The sequence below is a fragment of the Schistocerca nitens genome, chromosome 2 (assembly GCF_023898315.1).
Source record: "Schistocerca nitens isolate TAMUIC-IGC-003100 chromosome 2, iqSchNite1.1, whole genome shotgun sequence".
In the NCBI taxonomy this organism is placed as follows: Eukaryota; Metazoa; Arthropoda; class Insecta; order Orthoptera; family Acrididae; genus Schistocerca; species Schistocerca nitens.
The window spans coordinates 769,965,922-769,984,638 of NC_064615.1; the positions used below are offsets into that span (position 1 = coordinate 769,965,922).

The 18,717-nt window shown below is 42.3% G+C and overlaps 1 protein-coding gene across 3 annotated transcripts in view; it reads right to left on the reverse strand.

Moving 5' to 3' along the window:
* LOC126234619 (uncharacterized) overlaps nt 1-18,717 on the reverse strand; it is a 194,222-nt gene that overhangs the window by 17,740 nt on the left and 157,765 nt on the right. Inside the window, exon 5 of one of the 3 annotated variants that reach the window (XM_049943347.1) lies at nt 16,681-16,708. The exons of 1 other annotated variant lie outside the window; for it this stretch is intronic. In XM_049943347.1, the coding sequence (XP_049799304.1) occupies nt 16,683-16,708 (26 nt within the window). In that variant the 3' untranslated portion in view covers nt 16,681-16,682. Of the gene's footprint in view, nt 1-16,573; nt 16,709-18,717 lie in introns of those variants that run through there. One more of the 3 variants, XM_049943345.1, reaches the window with a different exon arrangement.

The window sequence follows — 18,717 nt, forward strand, 5'->3', positions numbered from 1 at the left end:
AGAGCTATGCGTGAAGCGTTCAGTGATTTCGAAAGTAAAAGACTATGTACCGACTTGACAGAAAATCCTAGGAAGTTCTGGTCTTACGTTAAATCAGTAAGTGGATCGAAACAGCATATCCAGACACTCCGGGATGATGACGGCATTGAAACAGAGGATGACACGCGTAAAGCTGAAACACTAAACACCTTTTTCCAAAACTGTTTCACACAGGAAGACCACACTGCAGTTCCTTCTCTAAATCCTCGCACAAACGAAAAAATGGCTGACATCGAAATAAGTGCCCAAGGAATAGAAAAGCAACTGAAATCAGTCAACAGAGGAAAGTCCACTGGACCTGACGGGATACCAATTCGAATCTACACAGAGTACGCGAAAGAACTCGCCCCCCTTCTAACAGCCGTGTACCGCAAGTCTCTAGAGGAATGGAAGGTTCCAAATGATTGGAAAAGAGCACAGGTAGTCCCAGTCTCCAAGAAGGCTCGTCGAGCAGATGTGCAAAACTATAGACCTATATCTCTGACATCGATCTGTAGTAGAATTTTAGAACATGTTTTCTGCTCGCGTATCATGTCATTTCTGGAAACCCAGAATCTAATCTGTAGGAATCAACATGGATTCCGGTAACAGCAATCGTGTGAGACCCAACGCGTTTTATTTGTTCATCAGACCCAGAAAATATTAGATACAGGCTCCCAGGTAGATGCCATTTTCCTTGACTTCCGGAAACCGTTCGATACAGTTACGCACTGTCGCCTGATAAACAAAGTAAGAGCCTACGGAATATCAGACCAGCTGTGTGGCTGGATTGAAGAGTTTTTAGCAAACAGAAAACAGCATTTTGTTCTCAATGGAGAGACGTCTACAGACATTAAAGTAACCTCTGGCGTGCCACAGGGGAGTGTTATGAGACCATTGCTTTTCACAATATATATATAAATGACCTAGTAGATAGTGTCGGAAGTTCCATGCGGCTTTCCGCGGATGATGCTGTAGTATACAGAGAAGTTGCAGCATTAGAAAATTGCAGTGAAATGCAGGAAGATCTGCAGCGGATAGGCACTTGGTGCAGGGAGTGGCAACTGACCCTTAACGTAGATAAATGTAATGTATTGCGAATACATAGAAAGAAGGATGCTTTATTGTATGATTATATGATAGCGGAACATACACTGGTACCAGTCACTTCTGTAAAATATCTGGGAGTATGCGTGCAGAACTTTTTGAAATGGAATGATCATATAAAATTAATTGTTGGTAAGGCGGGTGCCAGGTTGAGATTCATTGGGAGAGTCCTTAGAAAATGTAGTCCATCAACAAAGGAGGTGGCTTACAAAACACTCGTTCGACCTATACTTGAGTGTTGCTCATCAGTGTGGGATCCGTACCAGATCGGGTTGACAGAGGAGATAGAGAAGATCCAAAGAAGAGCGGCGCGTTTCGTCACAGGGTTATTTGGTAAGCGTGATAGCGTTACGGAGATGTTTAGCAAACTCAAGTGGCAGACTCTGCAAGAGAGGCGCTCTGCATCGCGGCGTAGCTTGCTGTCCAGGTTTCGAGAGGGTGCGTTTCTGGATGAGGTATCGAATATATTGCTTCCTGAGTGATTCGAGGACGCACAGAGGCTTTCCGGCAGTCGTTCTTCCCGCGAACCATACGCGACTGGAACAGGAAAGGGTGGTATTTACAGTGGCACGTAAAGTGCCCTCCGCCACACATCGTTGGGTGGCTTGAGGAGTATAAATGTAGATGTAGATGTAGATGCAGATAGTGAACCATCTCCCTCGCTCTACTCTAATCAGAGCCTAGTACTGCAGCTGACACTGAACTGAAATAGCCAGTCATAATGTAGTCCTGTTTTGGCTGTGCTCAAACGTACCAGAATGACCTGAATTATTTATAAAAAAAATGAATACACACTTAGGACAATAGCTCATTTGCTTAAAATGACGAAATTGTTATGGATTACGTTTTCATTACTGACTTCGAACAATCATTTATAGACTGGCTTGCGCACTACATCTGTGAGTTTCATTTAAATCTGTATGTCATTCGCTATGGACTCATAGAATGAGTATAAAACATATTGTCCATAAAACCGACATTTGCTTGTACAAAGTAGTTAATGAACTAGTGTTACATAGTTGCTAAGAATGAGTTTTACTTTCACTATTTTGCCAAACTCCCAAAAAATGCGAAATAAAATCAGTTGCTGTTTTATGTCTCCCTGTTGCTTATCTTCTCCAACAGATGGCAGCGTTGAAAGATCGATCTGAGTACCACACTTGGAGACAACAGAGCCTCAAATTAATAATATTCCATATCTACTACATTATGCTTTTAAATGTCACAATATTGTAAAATTTCGGCAAAAACGCGTCAGTGACACAAAAATGCAATGTTTTGTGGTAACAGTGTAGAAATACATAAAGTGTATTCAAACTGATGATGTGTTCTATTAACAAATAAAATGTGTGTTATTTCCTAAGGGACCAAACTGCTGAGGTCATCGCTCCCTAGACTTACACACTACTTAAACTTAAACTAACTTATGCTACGGACAGTACACACACCCATGCCCGAGGGAGGACTCGAAGTTGCAGAGTTGCTAACTGCTGCCCATCGAGCACGTATGCCTGTTATAGCTATTACGAGACCAGATAAAGGCACTGCTATATTGATAACACCAAGTTTACTGGATTGGAGCAGTTTAGGCCTGAAGATGACGAAATATAACGTCGAAACTGGTTGCCTAGAAATAAACCTATACAACGTCGATTGGTATTGTTTTTATTAAACATGGGAAAGCCGTTACTGTTTCCGACCCCAACATGTTTGCTTGCTTTCTACACCCGTCTCCAGACTTTGGGATTACAAAATTATATGTATTTTCACATGGTTTACTACAATATCATACCATTTACGCGATACTCCTCGATATCAAGCACATAGCAGTATGCTACCGATCGCTTGCACAATATAATTCCGAAGATATAGACTGGAAATTATTTCTCTAGAAACCCCAAACTTTAGCGAGGTGCAGCGAGGTGGAGCGTGCTGTTAACCACTAAGTAACTAGAAACTTATCTCGTCTTCGAAGACCTTTACGTGAAAACTCAGGAAACTGATATTTTCACTCACGGATACCGATATTGGTGATATAACAGATTCCCCATCCCCCATGAATCATGGACCTTGCCGTTGGTGGGGAGGCTTGCGTACCTCTGCGATACAGATAGTAGCCGTACCGTAGGTGCAACCACAACGGAGGGGTATCTGTTGAGAGGCTAGACAAATGTGTGGTTCCTGAAGAGGGCAGCAGCCTTTTCAGTAGTTGCAAGGGCAACAGTCTGGATGATTGACTGATCTGGCCGTGTAACACTAACCAAAACGGCCTTGCTGTGATGGTACTACGAACGGCTGAAAGCAAGGGGAAACTAAAGCCGTAATTTTTTCCGAGGCATGCAGCTTTACTGTATGGTTAAATGGTGATGGCGTCCTCTTGGGTAAAATATTCCGGAGGTAAAATAGTCCCCATTCGGATCTCCGGGCGGGGACTAATCAGGAGGACGTTGTTATCAGGAGAAAGAAAACTGGCGTTCTACAGGTCGGAGCGTGGAATGTCAGATCCCTTAAACGGGCAGGTAGGTTAGAAAATTTAAAAAGGGTAATGGATAGGTTAAAGTTAGATATAGTGGGAAGCAGTGAAGTTCGGTGGCAGGAGGAACAAGGCTTCTGGTCAGGTAAATACAGGGTTATAAATACAAAGTCAAATAGGGGTAATGCAGGAGTAGGTTTCATAATGAATAAAAAAATAGGAATGCGGGTAAGCTACTGCAAAAAGCATAGTGAACGCATTATTGTGGCCAAGATAGATACGAAGCCCCCGCCTACCACAGTACCAAAAGTTATATGCCAACTAGCTCCGCAGATGATGAAGAGATTGATGAAATGTGTGATGAGATAAAATAAATTATTCAGATGGTGACAGGAGATGAAAATTTAATAGTCTTGGGTGACTGGAATTCGATATTAGGAAGAGAGGGAAACGTAGTAGGTGAATATGGCGTAAGATATAAAAGAGGAAGCCACCTGGTAGAATTTTGCACAGAGCATAACTTAGTTCAAGAATCATGAAAGAAGGTTGTATACATGGAAGAGGCCTGGAGGTACTGGAAGGTTTCACATAGATTATATAATGGTAAGACAGAGATTTAGGAAGCAGGTTTTAAATTGTAAGACATTTCCAGGAGCAGATGTGGACTCTGACCACAATCTATTGGTTATGAACTGTAGATCAAAACTGAAGAGACCACAAAAAGATAGGAATTTAAGGAGATGGGACCTGAATAAACTGACAGAACCAGAGGTTCTAGAGGGTTTCAGGGAGAGCATTAGGGAACGACTGACAAGAACCGGGAAAAGAAATACAGTAGAAGAAGAATGGGTAGCTTTGAGAGATGAAATAATGAAGGGGGCAGAGGATCAAGTAGGTAAAAAGACGAGTGCTAATAGAAATCCTTGGGTAACAGAAGAGATATTGAAAGAAGAAAATATAAAAATGGAGTAAATGAAGCAGGCAAAAAGGAATACAAACGTCTCAAAAATTAGATCGGCAGGAAGTGCAAAATGGCTAAGCAGGGATGGCTAGAGGACAAATGTAAGGATATAGAAGCATATCTCACTAGGGGTAAGATAGATACTCCCTACAGGAAAATTAAAGAGACATTTGGAGAAAAGAGAACCACTTGCATGAATATCAATAGCTCAGATGGAAACCCAGTTCTAAGCAAAGAAGAGGAGAGTAGAAAGGTGGAAGGAGTATATAGAGGGTCTATACAAGGGCGATGTTTTTGAGGACAATATTATGGAAATAGAAGAGGATGTAGATGAAGATGAAATGGGAGATATGATACTGCGTGAAGGGTTTGACAGAGCACTGAAAGACCTGAGCCGAAACAAGGCCCTGGGAGTAGACAACATTTCATTAGCACTACTGATAGCCTTGGGAAAGCCAGCCCTGACAAATCTCTGCCATCTGGTGAGCAAGATGTATGAGACAGGCGAAATATCCTCAGACTTCAAGAAGATTATAATATTTCCAATCTCAAAGAAAGCACGTGTTGACAGATGTGAAAATTACCGAACTATCAGCTTAATAAGCCACAGCTGCAATATGCTAATACGAATTCTTTACAGACGAATGGGAAAACTGGTAGAAGCCGACCTGCGGAAAGATCAGTTTGGATTCTGTAGAAACATTGGAACACGTGAGGCAATACTGACCCTACGACTTATCTTAGAAAATAGATTAAGGAAAGGTAAACCTACGTTTCTAACATTTGTAGACTTAGAGAAAGCTTTTGACAATGTTGACTGGAATTCTCTCTTTCAAATTCTAAAGGTGGCAGGGGTAAAATACAGGGAGCGAAAGGCTATTTACAATTTGTACAGAAACCAGATTGCAGTTATAAGAGTCGAGGAGCATGAAAGGGAAGCAGTGGTTGGGAAGGGAGTGAGACAGGGTTGTAGCCTATCCCCGATGTTATTCAATCTGTATATTGAGCAAGCAGTAAAGGAAACAAAAGAAAAATTCGGAGTAGGAATTAAAATCCATGGAGAAGAAATAAGGCCGGCCGCGGTGGTCTAGCGGTTCTGGCACTGCAGTCCGGAACCGCGGGACTGCTACGGTCGCAGGTTCGAATCCTGCCTCGGGCATGGGTGTGTGTGATGTCCTTAGGTTAGTTAGGTTTAAGTAGTTCTAAGTTCTAGGGGACTTATGACCTAAGATGTTGAGTCCCATAGTGCTCAGAGCCATTTGAACCATTTTTGGAGAAGAAATAAAAACTTTGAGGTTCGTCGATGACATTGTAGTTCTGTCAGAGACAGCAAAGGACCTGGAAGAGCAGCTGAACTGAATGGACAGTGTCTTGAAAGGAGGATATAATATGAACATCAACAAAATCAAAACGAGGATAATGGAATGTATTCGAACTAAATCGAGTGATACTGAGGGAATTAGACTAGGAAATGAGTCGCTTAAAGTAGTAAATCAGTTTTGCTATTTGGGGAGCAAAATAACTGATGATGGTCGAAATAGAGAGGGTATAAAATATAGACTGGCAATGACAAGGAAAGCGTTTCTGAAGAAGAGTAATTTGTTAACATCGAGTATAGATTTAAGTGTCAGGAAGTCGTTTCTGCAAGTATTTGTATGGAGTGTAGCTATGTATGCAAGTGAAACGTGGACGATAAATAGTTTAGATAAGAAGAGAACAGAAGCTTTCGAAATGTGGTGCTATAGAATAATGCTGAAGATTCAATGGGTAGATCACATAACTAATGAGGAGGTATTGAACAGAATTGGGGAGAAGAGAAATTTTTGGCACAACTTGACTAGAAGAAGGGATCGGTTGGTAGGACATATTCTGCGGCATCAAGGGGTCACAAATTTAGCATTGGAGGGCAGCGTGGAGGGTAAAAATCGTAGACGGAGACTAAGAGATGAATACACTAAACAGATTCAGTAGGATGTAGGTTGCAGTAGGTACTGGGAGATGAAGAAGCTGGCACAGGATAGAGTAGCATGGAGAGCTACATCAAACCAGTCTCTGAACTGGAGACACAACAACTACACAACAGATTCCAAATCATCCTTCTAATTTACAAAGTCAACTAACGCGTTTCTTATATCTAGAGAAACAGCAAACGTGTCTTCACCTGCCAGATGCACACAACATACACCACAATCGATGTTTTCTCAACCAAATAAAGACAGGAAATGTGTAGAAGCAGTCAACTGGACAGTTTGCATGGGAAAAAATAATGGTCCAGCGCAAACACTCGTCCATATTAAATCTTCTCAAATTTCCATGGAGAACACACACTATTAAGAAGGTTGTCCAACACATACTGAGTATTAGTTTGCTATTCAGTCGTCTAGAGGGCGGCACGGTTAGGTCAGCTCTATTCCTACACTCCACTTGATCTCTTCATTTGGATGACTCAATGACAGGAAACGTGAATCATTACCGTCACAGGCCACCGCCACCACGCGCCCCACAGCCCCAGACAGAATCGTCTTAGGAAACCGGCCACATGTATATTTGATCGCTGTACTTACAGTTAGCTATTACGATTGCAGCCTCAATCGGACGACGTTCAACATTGAGCGAAGAATCGGAATTGCCCCTTCCTGACGACTGTGGCTCTGGAAATAGAAATGTCTATACCATTCTTATGACAAGTAAAAAAATCTTTCATTCCCTTTGCGGCTATGACATCACTGATTTACCGCTCCACCTCTAGCTAACACTGATTCTCTGCAGTCCATGCTCCGTAAGGCTTCCCCCAGACAATGCTATTGTCTACATGAAAATCAGATGCCCAACACCTACATACCACTTTATGGTGTGGTCATTCCAAAAGAAGTATATGAAAGGAAAAAATTCGTGGTAAGTTCCTATGGGACCAAACTGCTGAGGTCATCTGCTTAATCTAACTTAATCTAACATACGCTAAGGGCAAAACACACACACACACACACAGACAGACCGATGCCCAAGGGAGGACTCGAAACTCCGACGGAGGAGCCGTGGCAAGGCGTGGCGTATATGCAAGGAAGTAATACTGTGTGTAAACTTTTAGATGGCAGACCTCTCCCCAGTCCTGAATCGGTAGAAGTCGGTAAACGTCGGGAGGCTTCGGTAGGCACGCAGTTTCGACTGCTGCCAACATTATGTAGCTGACTGTGTTGTACAAGGTAGCCATTGTCGTCTGCTTCGTTATTGTTTTGCGCTGTACTGTTCTGCGTGTTTTTATTGTGCAGTTGTGCTAAACATTATAAAAATGAGTGAAGAGGCAGTTGCTGGCCCATCTCGGGAGTCGCCAACAACCCCTACCGGTAGGCCTACGGTTATAAGGAAACCAGTATTATGTAGCGATGCTCGCAAAATTATATTGCGTGTGCTGAATGCTGCGAAAGGGAAAGGGAGCAGAAAAAATTGCTTCACCCCATTTACAAATCTTCAGTGAGAGCTGCTACATACACAGGACAAAGCATGCATAGCATTGGAAGATTCAAAAAGTTTTCCAAGAATCATCCTGGCGTATCACCACAAACGCCTGGCAAGAAATGGTGAGTTTCCATTTCAGATATTTTGTTCGCGATCACTTTGAAGGAGACCCCTATTTCGTCGGAATTACCTTATATTTCATTTTTCCTTGCTACTGTATTGCTTTGTATGGAAACATCACTGGTTACTGTATTATTTCGAAACACATTCATATTACAGTACATTTCCAAATTCAAAAAAATACATGCAATGCAGAAGGCATTTTCTTATAAATCTTTCTCTCTCTTTTAACTTAGGAAAAGAAGTGGAGAAATCGAAGTAATGATCGATGATTTCACTGCAATCGGATGAGTGGTTTGTGAGCGCATATATATATATATATATATATATATATATATATATTAATGTAGATGACGATTTCAGTTTCGTTTACGAACAACATTTAAAGCGAGTTTTACTTCCAAGCCTTTCGTCTGCTTTCGTGTAAGCAAGACGTGTAATTTGTAGTGCCAGCACTGCAACTGGTAGGCGTGCCTTGTCCCCCCCCCCCCTCTCCAAAGGCTCCTTTCCCCTCGCCAGCCAATGCTTGCTTCCTCCTCTCCCCGCACTCCCCTCACAACTCTGCCATTTTACAGTTAACACACTGTACATTATCCACAACAAGCTCCCTCCAACTTTTACAACAATAAACCTCTCCATGACACACAGTGTCTCTCTTGCAGCGACTGTCACTGGAGTCTGTTCAGCATCTTGCACCGACTAAACGACCCCTTGACAAAATACAAAGCTGTTCGTTCGTTCTTGTCTGCTTCGTCTATTAATACGACCTAGTAAGGGCCCCAGACTGAACCTGGTCAAACATGTCTCTTAGAAGTCACTTCTTTCAAAAATGGTTCAAATGGCTCTGAGCACTATGGGACTTAACATCTGCGGTTATCAGTCCCCTAGAACTTAGAATTACTTAAACCTAACTAACCTAAGGACATCACACACATCCATGCCCGAGGCAGGATTCGAACCTGCGACCGTAGCTGTCGCGCCGTTCCAGACTGAAGCGCCTAGAACCGCTCGGCCACACCGACCGGCAGTCAGTTCTTTCGTGGATAAGATTCCCATCAGCTCGACGCCAGCTTTTCCTGCTATTTGTCCTGTTAGTCATTACGCCCTAGGTCGGTCCGGACGGTATTTTATAGTTGTTACTGCCCCCAGTGATTTATCGCGAGCGGTAGAACGGTAGTGGGACTCTTCGCGTATTTACATGCAGTGTGTTCCAGTGGTTTACATTCAGCTCCAACCGCCAGTTCTCTCCAAGTCTTCCTGTACATCGCTATGGCCTACTAGTGTTGCAGCCACCCTATAGAGAACAGCATCATCTGCGAACAGTCTACATCCAGTCCGCCCCCGGTAGCTCAGTGGTCAGCGCGACAGAATGTCAATCCTAAGGGGCCGGGTTCGATTCCCGACTGGGTCGGAGATTTTCTCCGGTCAGGGACTCGTGTTGTCCTAACCATCATCATTTCATCGCGATCGACGCGCAAGTCGTCGAAGTGGCGTCAAATCGAAAGACTTTTGGACCCGGCGAACGGTCTACCCGACGAGCGACGGGAGGCCCTAATCACACGACATTATATTACAGTCTACATCCAGACATGTATTCCGCAAGCCACTGTGGCGTTGAGTGGGGAGTGGTGCATCATAACAATGTTATCGATTTTTGTTCCTGTTTCACTCATGTAATGATCGAGGAAGAAATGATTAACCATATATGTTCATACCCTAATCTCTTTAACCTTATTCCTATAATCGCTGTGCCAAATATATGATGGTGGCAGTTGGAGCTCCCAACCCTATCACTGAATCAGTTATATTGATGCAGCTGCTTCGCAGGTCAGGTACAACCAATCAGGCAACGCGATTGATCAGTAAAAGTGCCTTATTAATTACTTCTGTCGTGGATGAATTACATTTCCCTATTATTTCTGTCGGCGTGGCATCTACTTTTGCTTTATATAGCCATTTCACTTTACGTCACTCCTGATGCTTACTGTTTCCAGCAATAGCATAATAAAATAGTAATGGATTTCTTCTCCTGTGTACGCACAATATGTTAATACCTGTGGAATAACAGAATTTTTGGGATCAGTTTACGGTGATTTTCTATTCATGACCTATGAAATAACAAGATGTACAATATCCAGTCCACCACAGATTGTCTGACAAAATTTGGCGGTAACAGCCCTCCCAACACTGTTATTTAAGCAACTGGTGTGATATACTGAATCCACGAAGTCTGTAGTTTTAATGGAGCATTTGTTACTTACGATAATATAGGGAGAGGTGCATTAATAGTTCTCCATAGCGATGACGAAGTACACATAGCTGCCGCAGCTTTATTATACATTGCTTATTATAGACGGTCTGCCTTTTTTTGCAGTAGAAGTTTATATACTTCTGTTATGGTAGTTGGTTTCGCCGTATACCCCAGTTCTCTTTCTTTCCTGTATTTGCAGTTTTTTCCTGTACACATAACATGTTAACTGCACTTAAAGGAGCAATATATTTAATGGGGAACAGTTTCAGTCCGTTGGACACATTCTCTCTTTCTCTTAAGACCTGCGGAATAAAACTTTTTATGGGACCATTCATAATATCTATATTTGACGGTATTGTGGAAAACAACGTCCTAAAGCGATACATACTGCAAACTCTCAATCAATCTGTGACGTTTCTGATGACTGTGATCCACGATTACAGATCTGTATTTCGTGAATTGTATTATGACAATGAATCTGCGTGTCTTGTGTCGGAAGCTACTACTCTACTTCTCCAAAACACCTTCTTCAGACGTAAATTTAATGGAATGTAGTTATTGTAGTACCAGACTCGGTGTCTTTTCAGTGTGAGACAATCATTACGCCTCATCCAGGCAACTGTCAGAGTCACGATCACCTCACCCTGTTTAATATGTGGTGCTAGGAGTGTGAATGGAGGGACAACATGTTCGGGGACAAACTCGGAAATGCTTCGCCTAAATTTTGTTCTTCTGTGCTTGAGAGGTTAGTCAGCAGTCTGTTCCAGCTTCCCAGTTCTATTCACCTTATACAGCGTCCCCCTAAATCCTTAAGAGTGCTTGGTGATGTAGTTACTCGGATGTAATTGGTGCAGGCATGCTATGTGGAGTTTTTGGGTTACTGATCTGTTTTATGGACTATGTAGCATACAATTACACATAAGAGCCTACGATGGTCTCATACACAATGGTCTAATCGAATTTAAAATGGTTTTATCTCTGTAGTTGCAGGCAATAGTCAGTTCACTACATCACAGTCACTGTAAATTCCATTATGTTCACAGAAACGTTTCCAGTCGTCAGCAGTCCAATATCGGTGTTGACGGGTCCAGGCAGTCATCAAGGGTACACGAGTGGGCCTATGGCTCCGAAAGCACATATCGATGATGTTTCGGTGAATGATTCGGAAGCTGACACTTGTTGATGGCCCAGCATTAAAATCTGCAGCAATTTGCGGAAGGGTTGCATTCCTGTTACGTTGAACGATTCTCTTCAATCGTCGTTGGTCCTGTTCTTGCAGGATCTTTTTCCGGCCAGCAATTTCGGAGGTTTGATGTTTTACCGGATTTCTGATATTCACGGTACGCTAGTGAAATGGTCGTACGGAATTTGGAGATGCTGTGTCCATCACTCGTGCGCCGACTATAACACCACGTTCAAACTCATTTATATCTTGATAAACTGCCATTGTAGCAGCAGTAACCGATCTAACAACTGCTCCGGATACTTGTCTTACACAGGCGTTGCCGATCGCAGCGCCGTATTCTGCCTGTTTACATATATCTGTATTTGAATACGTATGCCTATACCAGTTTCTTTGGCGCTTCAGTGTAAAACATCTGCTATAGAGTGACACAACAGGAAGAAATTACCCAAAAGGGAGGAAAATTGGTAGATGTGATGCGTATGTACAGACTAACAAAAGATAACAATTTCAGAAAAAATATGAATGACTTATTCAAGAGAAAGAATTTCACAAATTGAGCAACCCAGTAACACATTGCTTCAAATGGTTCAAATGGCTCTGAGCACTATGGGACTTAACATCTGATGTCATCAGTCCCCTGGAACTTAGAACTACTTAAACCTAACTAAAATAAAGACATCACACACATCCATGCCCGAGGCAGGATCGAACCTGCGACCGTAGCGGTCGCGCGGTTCCAGACTGAAGCGCCTAGAACCGCTCAGCCACACCGGCCGGCACACATTGGTCCATCTCTGGCCCTTATGCAAGCAGTTTATTCGGCTTGGCATTGACTGTTAGAGTTGCTGGATGTCCTCCTGAGGAATATCTCGCCGAATTCTGTCCAGTTGGCGCGTGGGATCTTCAAACTTTCGAGCTGGTTGCAGGGCGCTACCCATAATGGTCGAAGCGTTCTCAGCTGGGGAGATATCCGGCTACCTTGATGGCCAAGTTACGGTTTGGCAAGCACGAAGAAAAACTGTGGAAACTCTCGCCGTGTGCTGACGGGCACTAAATTATCGAAATGTAAGCCCAGGATGGCTCGCCATGAAGGGCATCAAAAGGAGGCGTAGAACATCGTAGACGTACCGCTGTGCTGTAAGGGTATCGCGGATGACAACCAAAAGGGTCCTGCTATGAAAAGAAATGGCACCCCCGACCATCAGCCATGGTTGTCGGGCCATACGGCGGGCGACAGACACATTGTCTCCCAGTACTGACACGAAAAGGGCTCAGGGGGGTACATAAAGGGTGTCAATGAAACCTTCCCTTTCCTTGGGGCGTTCATTCCCATCCAGACATTCTGCCACAGAACAGCGTTCTTGACAACCTTTGATACTATTGACCCCCCTTCTCCCCCCCGATTCAATCCTACTCTGAGGTTATTGTGGCCCTGCAGCCCCACGGAAAGTGATCTCACCCCTTTGTATTGTAGCATGTAGCATGACCACAGTTTCTGCTCTGGTATACAAGGTGCAACCTCTGGGAACTGCTCAAAACCATTCGACAAAATTATCTAAATTTGATTTGTTTATGCTTTTTCACTTATCCTGTTTTACGCCCTCCTGTGGTGTGATCTTGGGGGGGAGGGCAGGGGGGGGGGGGACGTGCAGATATGACATTAACACATGCGTGAATAAAGCGGCATTGGGCCTCTCTAAGACCACCTGTTCAGCAAAATACATGGTACCACTCACGCACTTTTGTCGAGCACTTAAGAAATGTACGTGTACAGAGACAACCTATGACGAATTTCTAGATTCCTGCAGGCAGCCACTCGACACCCTTCAGATGAGTGCCGCTACGTTATTCTGTGTATGGGTTGATTTGTCACATAGGCCCCCAGACTATGGTATTGGTTATGGGTAGCGTCCAAAGTTGGATCCACCAGCGTCACCTAAAAACAGTGTTTGGAGATGGATACGGTAAAGTTATGTGCAGAGTTGGATTCGCCTGCATCAGGTCTGTGGTACCGTCTGGAGGTGGATCCACCAGCGTTTGGTCTAGGTAGAGCTTGGGGGTGGATACATCTGCACTATATGTGAATGTGGTTAAGAAATGTGTTAGGTTCAGGGTAGGATCTAGGAGACAGCAGCAACCGTAATATAGCTAGGAGTAGCCGTCTAGCCTGACCTAAAATGTAACGACCACATCAGAGAAATACTAGAAAAACTAAAGCCAAGCTGCTGGAAATATTACCTTCAAAAGAAGTGGCTTAGAAAACACTTGTTTTATTGGTTTTTAAGTATTCCTCAGCAGTCTGGCATCCTTACCATGTCTGATTCATAGAAGATTTAGACAAAATACAACAAAGAGCGTGTTTTGTCAAGACATCATTTAGTTGGTGCGAAATGCTAAACAGGTCCAAGTGGCAGTCACCGTGTGAGAGGCATTGTGTATCATGGACAGGATTACTGTTGCCAGAATTGGGAAGATTATGTTGTAGGTAATATATCGTAAAAGTGTATGCGGGTGTTGCGCAACTGATTTTCAGTATAGACGGTAGTATTGTCTGAGACAATGTGTAAGGAGCGTGTAAGCAAGGGAATCTGTGTTAGCTAGAGGTGGAGGAGTAACTCAATGTCCTTCTCTCTAAGGAGACATCATATCATACTGAAATACTCTCAAACAGCACTGACAAGCATCCTGTAGGCAATATCTTAAGCTACATATTTGCTGCTACATTTTCTAAGAGGTTCAGTGTCTTTGGCTCCCTTTCCACATCTGTTATACAGGGCTGTCACCGCATTTCTGTCTATATGCAGATGTTAATTATGACATGAAACAAACCAATTAATGCATTATTATTACAAACCTCAAATGAGGGAAATTAATATTGATGAGAGGATATATTCTCAACGTAGTGCACAAAATTTATGTTACGCAGCTGCTTATCGAAGATATCTTCGTACAGAGCATTTGGGGACTCTATATGGCTCATGCGATGTTATAATTTACACATTTTGATTAGTTCTTAATATCTGCAAGGTATAAGATATAAGAAATGTCACATAACTGCAGCCTCCTTGGGGCGTGGTGCAGAAACCATTCCAACTCTCATCAGTTCCCCAGATGTTGTGGCAGCCCATTCACACTATGGTAGTGGTGCTTCAGGATAGCATGCGAAATGACATGCAGGTGGTGGTGATCCTCCCTGGGTGGTGTTTGCATAGTCAAATAAACATTCCTGCTCATTGTATCCTATCATATGGCAATTGTTAAAAAACAAAGTCTTGTATTTACATGTGTGTTTGGATGAAGATCTAGAAAACCGTGTATTTGGAATACTGGGAAAAAACTGCCTTAAAACTGTAACATATTACCTAAAGTGTAACAAACTACCATGGGATACTGTGCATTTGTTTATATTATACCGTGACATAATTGTTAAACATTTAAAGCCCTGTATTTTAAGTGTCTCTGGATGACGATCTTGAAAAGTGGATACTTGGAATACTGGGGGAGAAGCTGCTAAACTGCAACAAATTACTCCAAAATTGTAAATAACGTTGTACTGGTACGTATGTTATATCGTGCAACTACTGCAGTGTCAAATTGACTGGTGTCAATTTTGGGTCATAATTACAAAATGGTTCAAATGGCTCTGAGCACTATGGGACTTAACATCTGAGGTCATCAGTCCCCTAGAACTTAGAACTACTTAAACGTAACTAACCTAAGGACATCACACACATCCATGCCCGAAGCAGGATTCGAACCTGCGACCGTAGCGCTCATAATTACACTAATAAAAATAAGAGTGAAATATAGGGGCAACAATATTTTGATAAACGGTCATAAATTATATTAACTAAGATAAATGGAATAACATTTTGTGTCATAAATTATACTATATAATAACTGAAATAACATATTGGATCATAAATTATAGGATAACACATATTTGAATTCTTCACATCCACTGTAATGTCGACGTGTCTGACATCATTTTTGGGTCATAAATCATAGTAATTCAGACCGTCGTGCCATTTAGATGTCAAACAACAGGCCTGGTGGAATGGAGAAGAGGGGAAGCCGAGGAGGGTGGTGGCAATTTGAAAGAGGTTGGAGGGGTTAGCATATGAAGCTTAAATAAATAAACAATCAAAGCATTGGTGGACAGTTTGTTTTCATTAAGCTCATAAATTACGCCTGCATAAATGTAAGACTGATGTCATTGTTTATGTTAGGAAGAGCGCAAATAGGCTACTCAGAGATGGGAGAGAGGTGGGCGTGACCTTGTAAGTGACAGATGGTGTTGTTTACATAAGGGTCATAGGTCAGTGCACTGGAAGCCGCTCCAACCCCTATCTGGGACAAATAACTAACTAAAATGATCCCTGTGACTTCTTAATCTTTCCTCATATAGAGAATAATGTCAATAGTAGGCATTAGTGGGACGGCATTCAGGTGAAAGGAGAAGTGGATCAGTTACCTTGAAGCCAAATTATGGAGTTACTCAATCAGGAAATCCATCAAATCGTCCACAGATGGGAGAAATATGTGTTTTTATCTTCCTCTAGTGATGATCATAGTAACTCTTTGGCCAAAAGTCGCATGTAAATATGTATTATTCTTTTTTCAACACGATACTAGTGACCTCATTAAAGCTTTTATTTAATAATTGCTGAAATTCTCGTCCCTTTCATAGTATTTTGTTATTTTGTACACCTTATAGGTAAAATTGTATAAGGACATAAACTTTTGCGGTGATGGTAAATCATGTTGAATGTTCTTGTGTAGTATTATCACATCATTCCTGCAGAATCTTCAGATCCAATGTTGAGCCTTTCACTGAGACATTCTTCTGGACACCTGGTGCTTACTATGAGCAGTATCTAGAAGAAGACCTCAGCAAGAAGGTCGAAACGACATATCCAAAAATTCGGCAAGAATGACACAATAACAACAGAAGTTAACTCTTAATGTAAACTGATTATATGCCATGTACACTGAAAGTGTATTTTGTACTTTATCTCACATAACTAATATTACAAAGATTCTGATGTACAATTTAGGCCACATCCTCAATAATAAGAACAAAGTTTGAGTGTACTGATATTACATACTTTTAAAAGGCTGGCTTGAATCCCATACCTGAAGAAAGAAAAAGAAATGTAAATATATAAAGTCAACAAATTCTGCCATAAGTAAATATAAATACAGAAGAGTAAGTGAGAGTAGTACATTACAATAGTGTAATTCTAAGTACCTTGAGCTACAATACTCGCAATTTTTACAACACTAAACATGTAGTTCTGTCATGATACAGACAAGAAGCCGTTTTTCTGATATTTTACAGACGACACTGTGAGCAGATTTCGACTACTAACTTGCAAATTAACTAAGTTGTTACCAGTCTTAAAGTAAAAAGTGTACAATAACAAACAAAAACAGAAATGAAATAAATATAGTAAGTGTTAATTATCACACTGCATTCCTGAACAAACAAAAGAAGTTTGACATTCATGTAACATAAGGAAATTGAATTTACAAGGAAATAAGTGTGTATGATGTGGTTCAGTGATTGGATGTGTGTTAGACTACCAGTCCTAAGGCCACAGGTTCGATCCCCAGTCGCTCCTCGCACTTTTTCACTCTCTCTTATCTTATTTCCCCTCTAGCAGTAATTTGTTAATGTGGGAAACCAAGGTTGACCATGATTTGGAGACCATGTTAAGAAGTAGGTTGCCCTTTGAGCGACTGTACAGGTCTGTATCAAAGGTCAGGGGATGGCAAGGGCGGATCACCTCCAACAAGACGATATATGGCAACGAAATGTGTTGTTCACACCAACCTATGGATCGAATACAGTTTGCAGGTTGTAAAAAATCGTAGGGAATTGAATTTGAAAACATCCATTGTACAAAAGTATGTATGACCTACATTTAAGAACTTACGTTCTACTACTGGTAGAGAGCTCCTTCTTATAATGCGTGAGATTTAAGTATGGGTATAATGTTACACGTGACTAATTTTATGATTTCTTCGAAACTTTTGACTACAGAAGATTGTGAAGGGAAATTTCTTGGTACTGTTAATATTATTACACATTGGACTATGATCTCCATCAATATTTAATATAAAATCTATTTATCTGACACAAATAAGCTTTGTCTTACACATTATACGACGGGTGTTAAATAAGTAACGCAACAATTTTTTTCTCCACCAATTTCGGTTGAAAAATGTGGAATTTGTTGTGGGACATCGTGGAATATTCACGCTTCTGCCCCCGTAATTTCATGAACTCCAACTGGTGGCAGCGCTATTCGTGGCCTTCAACATGCAGTCCGTAACGGAGGTGCGTTCCAAGCACAGAGCTGTCATTGAATTTCTTTTGGCGGAAAACCAGAGCATCTCAGATACTCACAGGCGCTTCCAGACTGTCTACGGAGACCTGGCAGTGAACAAAAGCACGGTGAGTCGTTGGACGAGGCGTCTGTCAAATTCGCAACATGGTTTCACAAACCTTACGATCTCCCGCCTGCCAGCCAGCCGCACATAGTTGTGGCTCCTTCAATGTTGCCTCGAGGTGTTCGACGGATCACAACCAAACACCTCGCTGTACAACTGGACGTCTCTGTTGGTAGCGCCGACACACTTTTCTACCAGTTGGAATACTCAAAGGTGTGTGGCCGCTGGGTTCCTCGCAGCCTAACAGAGGACCTTAAAGAGCCATGAAGGACCATCGGTGGGGAATTGCTTGGGCGTTACGAGGCTGGTTTTGACAACGTTCTATCGAACATCGTCACAGGCGATGAAACATGGGTTCATCACTCCGAAACAGAAACTAAAAGGCAATCTATTGAGTGGCGCCACACCACGTCTACACCGAAGAAAACGATCAAAGCTGCACGCTCATTTGGTAAAGTCATGGAGACGGTCTTCTGGGACTGTGAATGGGTTATTACGTTTTATTTCCTCCCTCAAGGTGCAACGATCAACTCGGAAGTGTATTGTACTGCCCTTAGGAAATTGAAGAAACGACGTTCGTGTGTTCGTCGCCACGAAATGCAAACAAACTTTTCCTTCCTCGTGACAACGCAAGGCCTCACACAAGACTGGCCATCCGAGAGGAGTTCACAATGCTTCAGTGGGCAGTT